A 12435-nucleotide genomic window follows, 5' to 3' on the forward strand; every position below is an offset into this window, starting at 1 on the left:
GAAAAATGTTGCTCTTTGCTTATGATATTCTGCTTTGTCCACACCAGCTGAAATTTGTCTCTGTGTGAAGTATGTCAGGACCTTAAATGACCTTATGAGTCTTTTTGAGTTTTATGGCCTCCCTGGATATATAGTCGTCATGGAGGCCACTGCCTATCTGATGATATGGCAAATACCAAGTCATATGCTTCTTGTTTGACAGACTGATGTATTTTAACATTTCTAGCAAGTAAACCGTTTTTGTTTGTTCTTTCTTAATAGGAGCGCCAAATCCAAACACTGCAGCACATGCAACAAATGTGTTGCTAGTTTTGACCACCACTGTAAATGGTTAAACAATTGTGTGGGCAGCAGGAACTACTGGTGAGTTTAACATTCCATCAGTCTGATGTTAGCTGACTAAAAATGTTGCTAATGTTATACATTCTGTACACCTTCAGGCTTTTGCCTGTGATTGCTACTGCTGTCACCGTATCAGTCATGAGATGGTGACAACAAAGTGTTCACCTGTTAGAGAAGTGGGCTATGGCTGATGTCCTGCTCATTGCTTGTTGCTGTCAGCTGCTGTCATCTTTACATTTACTTGTTCTTCTTGCATTGGACTTCTTGGCACACATTAAAAGTTGATGACAAACCCAAACAGTTCTTGCCTGGTTAGGCCTGTTGTTATAAGAGTTAACGATTGTTCAATGGAAAGAAAATAGGAGTGTTTAATTTTTATGATAAATGTATATAAGCAATAGTATTCAAATCAAGTCAAGTTACAATGAACAATATACTTGCATTTTGACAAATATACAATAGAAAAAGTATTTATTTGTACTTATTATATATGCACTGTTTGCTATGTTAAAATATTTATTCTCATAACTGACTGTTCAGCAACCTTGTGGGTAAAAACGCCTTGAATTTTCCTAATTGAGTGTCAGTGGTCCTATATGGAAGAGTTTGCAGGATGGCTAAGGCCTTTAATTACTGTATACTGTTTGCCTTTCTAAGTGTTTCATATTTAATAGACAATTGACAGCTCGACACCAGCCAGTGTTTTGTAGGACGTGATATCAACAGGATGTGATTCTGCCAGTGAGGATGGACTCAACTTTACCCCTGTAGAAATTCGTGAGAACAGATGGAGAAGTGCGTGCTTCTCTCAGATGTCGGAGGAAGTAGTTGTTGGTGAGCCCTCTTAACAAGAGATGAAATGTTTTGTGTCCACTTTATTGCATAAGTGTGGGCCTCCTCCAGAAATTTAAAGCTGCTCACTCATTTAAAAGCATCCACTCCAAAGTAGGTTCCAGTGTAGTCTGCTGTTCTGTTTGGCTGCCATTAAGGGTGAGATTGTTGTGCTGGCACCACTGAGTCAGCAGCTAGACCTGTTGAGACTGGTGTTGGGACACGTTAAGAGAATATTTCAGACAGTCTTGATCACCTCCACTTCACAGAGAACACTGTATACAGCAGCTGCTGTGTTCATATGGACATTGTCCTTTCTGTTTTTATTACCTGATTTTGCTTTGGCCTTTTGTTCCTTTTGTTAGGGCAACAACTTCTCAAAACCTCTATAACCTGTAACTTTGAATTTTATTCTAGTAATTACTTAATTGTGTTCCTTTAATATTACACTTTGGATAACAAATTGTAAAAAGCTAATACTCTTTCCCAGATGTTTGTAATTTGTGGCATTGGCATGCGACATACATTTTGGCCAAGCATAAGGCTCCTTTACTCAAATTTCTACTTGATTTGTGATTGGAAAATTTCCTCTGCAATACAAAAATATTTATTTTGCATCTGCATTGGTCTGTGTTAGTTTTAAAAACAAATGTAGCATTCTAAAACTCACTTGGTCCAATTTAGACCCTTGGCAGTGGCAGTAGTTAAGAATATCCCAGGGTGCAAAGTAGGAAACGGCCCTCGACAGCAGACCAGTCCGTTGCAAGGCCCACTCACACATACACCTTCCCACAGAGGTCAGCATCACCTCCACATCTTTTGTTTTATAAACATTTAACACTCCTCCCTGAGAGATAGAGAATGTGTTACCACAAAGTGTTTATTATCCTCCTCCTTGCATGTTTTCAGCAGTTTGTGATCTCTTTTTTTTTTTTTTGACAGCTTAACACATACTGTAACCTACTGCCATATTTACTTGAAAATAAAAAGGAGTGAGCTAAAATAAAACCACATTTGCAAAATAACAGTTTTTTAATTGTATTTCCAGTGGTGTTAAAAGTAGCTGTGTATTCTGAAGTGCTCAAAAATTATTGCCACCTCGTAAAAATGAACCAAAATAAGCTGTGCTAAATAAACAACACCAATAATGAGCTTATTTTTATACCCCAAAAGGGAAGGCCACATACTTTTATTTTTATTCCCATATGATTATATTAAAACAAATTATCTTTAAATATGTAATACATTTTTTGCCTGAAAACAATTGTTTAAAAATTATTAGATCCCTTGTGTCTGGTACTTGGTGCAACCTTCCTTGGCATGGCTGACAGCACTAAGCCTTTTCCTGTAATGTTTAATAATTTCCTGGCACAGCCATCCAGGTTTTTGTCCAGAATATTTATACACTTAGTCTAGCTTGTGATGTCTTTGATCTTAACTAGGGCCACCGGGCTTGCTGGAGCCAAACAAAAACATGCAAAACAAAACACACTGGTCAGTAAATGGCCATATGTGAAGGACAGCGTACAGCTCTTGTCCTTGTGTGCATCCATCTTCTGTCTGCAAATGTACGGATGGTGTTACATCCCGAAGAGGGTGGTTTTTTACCGCAGCACCAGGCTCCTGTAAAGTTCTAATGGTGACTGGCAAACCCCAGCCATGTTATTCAGTGTTTTTTTTTTTGTTACTCCCTGGCATGTAGATGTCAATAGTCATTGTTACAAGGACCTCTAAGAAGCTCTTTTGGTGACACCCTGATGTGTCACCACTTACATGTATGAGTAAACCTGAAGTAATTAAACCCTTCATTCTACTGTATGGCCATTTGCATGTGTTTTGCTGCCACTGGTTTAGTTTCTTGCTCTGTTGCTTACATGTCCTCTTCTGGTTGAAGAGCAGTTTTTTTTTAAAAAAAAAGCAAGAGCTAGATTTCATTAAATAGTTCATGGTTAAAAAATTAAACATTTCACCGGTTGTGTTAAAAGATGGATTGATTGTTAATCCGAAGTGTTTATAGCAGTATGCCATCATGTGATAAAGTAAGTGCCCCCCATGAAATGTTTGTTTCTTTTTTTAACACCTGTCAAGATTGGATCTCAATTTAAACAGTATCTTTAGATAAAGGGAAAAAACATCATGCCATGTTTTGTTTGAAATTGTTCAGATGCTTCATTATATTTTGAAAAGTTTCATATGTCAGTACACTAAGAAAATAAAATAGTGTATGTGTTTTTCCTTTTTTGTTATTATTCAAGAGAAAAAAACAACCCTGCAAGTCTTGAAAAAGTTTACTAAGTTAAATATAAACAATTTAAAATTATTGAAATTTTTGATTAGAAAAATTAATAAAGAACTGTTGTATATTAATGCATACTGTATGTCAAGTTTAGATTTGTTTTTCCCCTGGGATGTCATATATAAATGGTGCGCACACACACAAATGTAGCATATTTCCATTTCCATGCTCACTTCAAGATGTATAAAAACTAACCTTGGTGTAAAGCTACACACATTTTCATGACTTTTCTGCTCGGTTTTGTGAACAGGCAACACCCAGCATCAAAGCAGTGCTACTGTTTCTATGTTGTTTGCCTTTCTTTTTTAGATTCACATCCGTGATGCAGGTTTTATAAAATACACTGAAATTAATTGCATATTGTTTACAAATTTAAGGCACTTGATTGTAATCATTCTGTAACAATGTAATGGTTCTGTACATGGAATGACCAAACTATTCCAAATACTATAGCTACTTTAGCATTGTTACGTTCAGTGCACCACTCAGAGTATTTTAACCCACTGTATCTGAGTGTGGAAAGCTCTTTAGCAGGTTGTGTTGAGCGCGCAGAGGATTGTCAGGGTGCAGCTTCCAGCCCTGGAGGACATTTATAGCACATGCTGCTTCAGGAAAGCCACCAGCATCTGCATTGATTTCTCTCACCCATGCTAGAGTCTACTTGAACTTTTCCCATCCGGCAAATGCTTCAGAGCTTTTCCTGCATGGACCTCGAGGATCAGAAACAGCTTCAGTCCAAGAGTTAGAAATGCATTCAATCAGTCCATCAAGTGCTCCCAATAGAACTGTTTGTACTTATAATTACAATTACCTCACTGTAAACTTGCATTTCAACTGTAATATTGCACAACTTGGGCCACTTTATGAACCATTTGCACTATAGGTACATGTATATTGTACTTATGCTTTCATATTGCATATTTTTCTTTTTTTAATATTATTATTATTATTATTTTTCATCATTTTATAGGAAAATAAGTTTTGAATCTCACTTTACCATACATTGACAATAAAGGAATTCAGTTGAATAGAAGAGAGCGCATTTGCAGATGATAATTACTGGCTTCTGAATCAATTTAGATTTCCAAGAGCTATCCTCTTGGCGCTGTGTGCTGTTAGAATACTAGGATGTATACTTGATATCATTTTTATGATGAAATGCATTGAAGAGAAATGTACATTTAACAGAGACAGTACTGCTAAAATAAGGAATAAAGAAAGCTCACCCAGAAGAACATCCATTAAATTCCCAGGACACCTTGCCACAATATGTCTAAAAAGTGATTCTGTAGTACTAGGGTGTTGTACCGTGTTAGCCATTATGAATGTAGTGAGAAGTCAAGCAAAATGACACCATTTATTGGCTAAATAGAAAGATTGCAATATGCAAGTTTTCAAGGCAACTCAGGCCCCTTCTTCAGGGAAGATGTAATCAAGATTACACCTCTAGCCTGAAGAAGGGACCTGAGTTGCCTTGAAACCTTGAATATTATAATCTTTTTAGTTAGCCAATAAAAGGTGTTGTTTTGCTTGACTTCTCACTAAAAAGTGATTGTAAGAGTAGCTGTATGTTCAATACAGAGAACATTTATGGCAGTTGTGACGAGGCTCCAAGAAGATAAATATATGAATGAGTATCCCATTAGTTTAATTAAAATAATGTGTAAATGTTGGGTTCGTGAGCTGGAGGTCAGGGACAGAAGCACAGAATTCAATGGATGTTGTTCTGAGTGATGAATGTAATGTATTCTGTGAGGCAGTCACTGCCTGTGTGCTCAATTTCTTTAAGAGAAAGCACATTTAAGAAGCACATAGTGATTAACGACTGCATCAGGGAACACTTAGAATACGAAGCATTTAAAATGCTACTTTAGTTATGATGGGGTTTGAGAAACTAGTAAATTATGTGAATTTCCCCTTGGGGATTAATAAAGTATCTATCTATCTATCTATCTATCTATCTATCTATCTATCTATCTATCTATCTATCTATCTATCTATCTATCTATCTATCTATCTATCTATCTATTAAACATTCATTGTTAGATGAAGTTTATGACGTTCTACTTTAATGTCGAAATAAACTACGAGGTTAAAGCCACCAAACAGTATGTTTTTCCTTGCCTATACTTTGAGCAGGACCTAAATTTCACATTCAGTTAAATTCTTCTTTTCTCCACATGCTTTTGCCATTATCTTTTAACAAAACATTGAATGAATGTGGCTATTTATATTGATTTGCATATTCAAATATGTGAAGTTCTGGGAGAAGTCAGGATGGGTTGTACGCACGTGCATATGCATTAAAAATCATATTCATTGGGATTTATAAAGTGGAATTCCATTTAACTTTGCTTATGCACAGTTCTGTGCATCTGAATATTTTTGTGCACACATTTCGGTTTTTGTCCTATGCCATGTTTTTGTTTAAATTCTATGCACTGCGTTATACATGAGGCCCACCCCAGTAATAATTAATAATAATAATTCATTACATTTATATAGCGCTTTTCTCAGTACTCAAAGCGCTATCCACACAGGGAGGAACCGGGAAGTGAACCCACAATCTTCCACAGTCTCCTTACTGCAAAGCAGCAGCACTACCACTGCGCCACCTGTTAGTAGATAGACAGGCTTGCTTTGAGATGCATGCAGCTAAGACAAGCATTTCAAATACATGCTAAGCACACCCACACACACAACAGGCAAAAAGTTAGCAAACTGCAGCACAGCGGAACACGTTGCTGCCCCGAGCACACAAAGGAAAGCCGATATTGATATGGGGTAGATGGGGAATAAAGTTATCACACCAGTGTCACTGTCATGCGCGTGTCTTACAAGTTGCTATGCATATACACAGTTGTGTCTTCAGTGTTTCATTGGAAACCTCATTTAAAAAAAAAGAAGAAGATGCACATCACTACCGTATCACATATAAACATTATCTTTTTTCTTTTCTGACTGTATATTCTAATAGTAAAAAATATCCAAGGGGGAACCGGGAAACCTGTATTGACACATATGAATGTTAATGGCACATCTGCTCAACAATAATAAAAAAAAAAATGGCCTTTTGCATCTTTTACAATACTAGGGGGCTCTGCCCCCTGCTCGCTTCGCTCACCCATCCCTGGGTTTGGTTAACCGGATATACAATTTAAAGAGATTGTTATTTTCATTTCATTCATTTTTTTATTTCTTGTTATTTGCCAGTAATAAAGCTGTAGTGCCGGGGCGCGCTACACAGCAGCCACTTCGCGTCTCTGCCGCTCGCGTTGTGAAGATGGGGGCTGAACGCACCCCAAGGAGACGCGGTCGCTCCTCCCAAACCCCCTCTTAAACGGTGATACAATGGGAAACAAATACATTTTTTTTACCTCCTCTTTCCTCAGCTGCCAGCTTGCTGCTGCTGCCGTGCTGCGTGATCTGCATGTCGTACAGTGCTTTGAACATTTAAAAGCCTGTACAGCAGCTGCCCTTTTGTCTCACTGCCTTGTCTTGAAGGACGTTAAAGTGTCTCTGAGAAAATCACGTCTTGTCTCCTTCCAAGCCTTCCAAGATTTTTTTTATAATAGAGAGATATTTAGTTTAAAGTTTCAATGATTTCATTCACCACTGGTGAACAAAGTAGAAGTGATCATCTCCAAAGCCTATTTTTAGTTGCATTTGTGACCATTTTAGTCACAGTCTGAAGTCCTGAGATGGCTTTTGGGTATTGTGCCTCATAATCTAAGAACCCCAGAATTGTATGATGGGACCTACAGGTAGCTCATACCACTGTTAATGGCAAAGAATATGAGTCTACCATTAAATTGAGGTTGCACGATTTATATCTACATGAGAGGTGTCCTGGAAGAAAACCTTTACTGTCCAGAGAGAACAAAGGTTTGCCAATGAACACCTATGCAAACATCTGGACTTCTGGAGCAAAGTGCTCTGGAGATAAAAGGTGAAGATAGGTGTTATTTCGCCACCCTACTAGAAGACGTGTTTGGTGAAAGCCAATGACAGCATTTTGCATGAAGAGAGTGATATCTACTGTAAAGCACAGTGGTGGACATGTTATGGTTTGGGAGTGTCGTGCTGCATCATGGCTTTGAAAGGATTTAAAATGGGCTGTGCAAGCAAGACATCCTCAAACATTGCATTCCTGAAAGAATTCTGATTGGAAGAATGGGAAAAAAATCTTTCTCACAATCAGTAAATGAATTTACATTCACACACACGCACGCACACACACACACACACACACACACAACTGAGATAAGGTGAGTTAACGCAGTTAAGGCAGAAACTTGGTTTCTTTAAAAAACACACGAGCTGTATATACCCGGCGTTGCCCGGGGCAGAAGTAACCTAATCGGTCAAACACTTACATATATACCAAAGTAAACCTAATCGGTTAAACAGCTTCATATATACAGAAGCGAACCTAATTGGTCAAACAGTTATGAATGTGCAGAATGATTTTACAAACATTATGCGTGTTAACAATCATTAAAAAGAAAAGATTGAGGAACTGTTCTTCTATATGTGATGAAGCCACTAATAAGACAGATTTTTTTCAGGACCCAGGTGTTTCATAACCAAACTACTCACACCCCAAAGTAATGCCTAATAGTGGTTTTTGGGGTAGCTGTGGAATAAAAAGGGTGTTTTTTAGTCAGTAAGAATCTGACAGTACCCTTCAGTACGGGCTGAAGGGTGCCTATGTAAGGTTTTACATCCTTCCCGTATGGAAAAAAAAACATACTAAACTTTTTTTTCATCATTACAGATAATCTCAGTCAAATCGAAGTACGCATTCTCAATTTATTTTTATCTAATTTTTACTTTTTCACAAAGCCATCCCATGCCAATTTGTATGAATAAACTTTTGCTAGAGAGTTACCAAAAGTTTATTCATGCACATATTTTAATACGGATAATCTATCTCTAATCAAGGTTCTCATTTTCATTCTAATTTAAAATAATAATAGATACTCATTTTTTTCTTCTGTTTTAGAAAAACCAATCTATGCCACCTACGTCTTCGTCAAGTCAGCTTCATCCAGCTTCATCACATATAGAAGAAGAGTTCCTCAATCTTTTCTTTTTAATGATTGTTAACACGCATAATCTTTGTAAAATTATTCTGCACATGCATAACTGTTTGACCAATTAGGTTCGCTTCTGTATATATGAAGCTGTTTCATCGATTAGGTTTGCTTTTGTATTTATGTAACTGTTTGACCAATTAGGTTTGCTTATGTATATAGATTAGCTGTTTGTCCGATTAGGTTCGCTTCTGTATATATGAAGCTGTTTAACCGATTAGGTTTACTTTGGTATATATGTAAGTGTTTGACCGATTAGGTTACTTCTGCCCCGGGCAACGCCGGGTATATACAGCTCGTATATATATATATATACATATACACACATACATGCAGTTTTAATAACACAGAAATCAATATAAACATTAACATCATTATCATATGAGAATATGAAGTAATATATAAGAAGCACATTTCATATAAATATAAATTATTAAACAGTAAAATCTTCTTCTGTAATTTGCTACCGTGGCAATTTGTGTGTCTGTCCAGGATTTTAAATGACCTGTAGCTCGCAAACCGTTGCACCTATACACTTGAAATGTGGTACACATATAGTACGTCACGTCTACTATCCGCTTTATGGGTGATGATTGTTTTAGTCTTTTTATCTTTATTTTATTTTATTGTACAATCAAGTCCTATCTGCGCACAGCAGGGCAGCCGTGGGCGGATGCGTATGGTGTATTCACTCGATGTTATCGTGCATTGCGCTGTCAGTGGTATTTTGATAAAAGAATTTGAACAACATATAAGAAGCGTATAAATTATTAAACAGTAAAACATTAACATTTAAGAAGTAAAGTTACATTAAGTACTACTGCTGTGCCTTCGGGTATACCTCATTTTTTGTTTGCCCATTACATGCTTAAATGTATACATTTTTTGGTGCACCTACCCGAGAACACGTGACATATAACCGAGCGTGGGAGAAGCATGGATTTTAAACACGCGTTGAGTTGATGTGCTGGTCTCCCTCGTGAAATAACTGGTAATGTTTGACTAAAATCTACAGCGAGTAAAACAACATTAGCTCCTATTTTTTTTTTACGATCTCTGAGATGTTGCTTTTTTCGGTTCAAGGCTTCATAAGCTCTTTTATGTTGTATGGTGTACTTATCCCAAACCATCATCTTTGAATGTTGCAAGACTTTCGCCTTGTATGTAGATCGGGGTAATTACATTCATTGCATTCCTAGTCTGAATCACAATGTGATTGTATGGGTGGTTACCTGGCACTGTAGGGTTGCCACCCGTCCTTTAAAATACGGAATCGTGCCGCGTTTGAGAATGAAATTGCGCGTCCCGTTTTGAATCAATACTGGACGGGATTTATCCCGTATTTTTTTTATCATTTTTTTTTTAAAGCAGCGTCTCATGCAAATCATCCCACACGCATTTTATGAAGATGCCTCCTTTCCTACTTTTGATTGGGTAATACTTGATGTCATCGTTAGTTTGATTGGTGTTTTTAACTGTCCAGTGAGTAGGGCGTGTCTTTCAACCGTAAGCAGATTTTTTGCAGTGGTATCACTGACCTCGACGACGGCGACGTTATACGTCAAAAATAAATTACGATAAATGACGATTTTAGCGATACTTTATTACGACGGCGGCTACATAGACATGATCAAATAAAAACAAAAAAATCAAATAATCATTCTACATTTTCAAAACGTCGAAAAAACGACGGAATGAAAAAAAGGCCCACCCGACGACCCACCCATTCCATTTTTATATATATAGATTTACATGGTTGAATCCATTTACAGAGTTCTGCTTTGGCAAAACCTTCCAATATCATAAAAATGTGCTAAAAAATATTAAACATCATCAACAGATGCTATAAGTCCATAAACAAGCATAGAGCATTTGTCTCCTGAGATTGTGCTGCTGAGCTTAGCACTGTACATTCAGTTCATCAACATAACTTCAGCAATTTCTGAAATATTAAGACAGATTATTTCAACCAAGAGAAAGAATAATGTCATCATCCGTGTATTTGCCTCGGGAAATTCATCTTTGTAGACGCTTCCACTGTTTTTGTACATGTGGCAAGCTGGATATGTGTGCGAAGCAGACATGTGTAGGCTAACAGAGTACAGTGGACGTGTACAGACTTCGAAGTCTTTAACTGCAGCTGAGCTAAGGGTTTACGCGTCCACATAACCAGGTCACTCGCAGAGAAATCTTTTTCTAACTGGAATAAGGGTATACATGGCATTTGTGAAAGCGGGTTTCTGTGTGTAAGCACACTCAGTGTCAGAGACGGGTAGACAGTTAGAGGAAACAACTACAAACCATTAGCGTCAAGAATGGACTTGGATGCTTCCATAGACAGATATGTGATATGTGTTCATTATTTGTTGAATAAATTATTGCAAACTCAAATTTTCATTTGTTTTAATTATACTATCTCTATAAATAACTGTTTAAATGAAGATCTTGATATGTCCACAAATTTTAAAAATGGAAAAAAAACATGACTATAATTAATATTATAATTTGAGATTACACCCTAGCAGTCAAAGTAATAGCAGACAGACCAAAAATATTGAAAAGTCTGTTCTTTTTCACATTTGAGTTCCTAATAAAAATAGCTAGACTATAAATTGCAAATCAAATTGAAGTAAAGCAACATCCAGCTACCACTTTGGGCACACCTGTATGAGCGTTAAGCCAGATGGAGTGGCATGTCCATATTGGTCTCCTGAACCTCATTTCTCTCCTCTGCATTATATGGCCATAGCCTGTCACCCTGTTCCAATGCACATCCTGATTCTAAACTTGGTGAACATTCTGCCCTGAGATGGCCGTAAGCCCTTTAGTGGATGTCACTTCCAGGCACTTCTGGAGTAAGGAACAGCCAGAATAGAATCATATAAAACTCCCCGTGGTGGTCTGTGATATCATCACACAACTGAGCTTTCAGTAGCACATAAATGGCTGCATTTCCAGGGCTGCCTGTCAGCTGCTCATTCCAATAAAATGACAGCCATTTGATACCTCAATTAGATGAGTGTTTGGTTGCTGTTACAGTCACCTTTGAACAGGCAGTTTGGTCATGGTGTCCCTAGCTAGTGGCCTTGTGTTTACACCTTTTGGCTAAGGCATCTTGCAGCCTACGCCTTGCATCAATTCAATTTTCTGCCACTAAAGTCCTTGGGGAGTGTTACATGTTTCCACCCAGAGTGCACCTGTCTTCTGCTGTGGTCCCCCTACTGCCCTTCTGGAGCACGAAACCTTCCAGAATGTACGGTTCCCTAGGAGCTTGTGTCTTCCCACACTCAGCATTTCTCTTCTTACTGGTACTCTCTTTTTTCTCTATCAGAGAACCACCATACTGTATATGCAACATTTTTTTTTACTCCTGATGTTACACAGTTTAAATCATTCAGAAAATTATTCGCTTTATAACCCACGTCCTTTCTTTTGTCATTTACTTTAAAATAGCCTGTCTTGAGACAACTCTTCTTTTTCGATTCCCAGGTGAGACTTAGATCTTAGAACTTTGTCTTCTGCTCTGTTTTATTTACTACATTATTTTTAGGGAAGTTATTGAGAATGTAGAGAGAAAATAAAACTGTAGTCTAAATGATACAGTGTATTGCTTTAAAGTAAAAAAAAAAAAAAGTAAAAATATTATAGCAAAAAATATAGTGTTACTGTATATGCAAAAATTACATTTTGCATTTGTATAATGCGGTGTCAACACTCAGCATTTTCCAGTCCATCCATCTTCAATGCTCACTTATCCAGATATCCCAGCCAGCACCGGGCACAAGACAGGAACAGTCCCTGGACGCACACACACACAAACACACACACACAGGCCAGTTTAGCACTGCCAGTCCGACTAACCTGCATGTC

At 37.5% G+C, this 12435-nt stretch overlaps 1 protein-coding gene across 2 annotated transcripts in view; it reads left to right on the top strand.

Moving 5' to 3' along the window:
* The window catches only part of zdhhc1 (zinc finger DHHC-type containing 1), an 88740-nt gene that overhangs the window by 30857 nt on the left and 45448 nt on the right, over window positions 1-12435 (top strand). Inside the window, exon 4 of one of the 2 annotated variants that reach the window (XM_028809344.2) lies at window positions 262-363. The exons of the other annotated variant lie outside the window; for it this stretch is intronic. Within the exon in view, the coding sequence (XP_028665177.1) occupies window positions 262-363 (102 nt within the window). The remainder of the gene's footprint in view (window positions 1-261; window positions 364-12435) is intronic. 2 annotated transcript variants of the gene reach the window in all.

Source organism: Erpetoichthys calabaricus, chromosome 9 (genome assembly GCF_900747795.2).
Source record: "Erpetoichthys calabaricus chromosome 9, fErpCal1.3, whole genome shotgun sequence".
Lineage (NCBI taxonomy): Eukaryota > Metazoa > Chordata > Cladistia > Polypteriformes > Polypteridae > Erpetoichthys > Erpetoichthys calabaricus.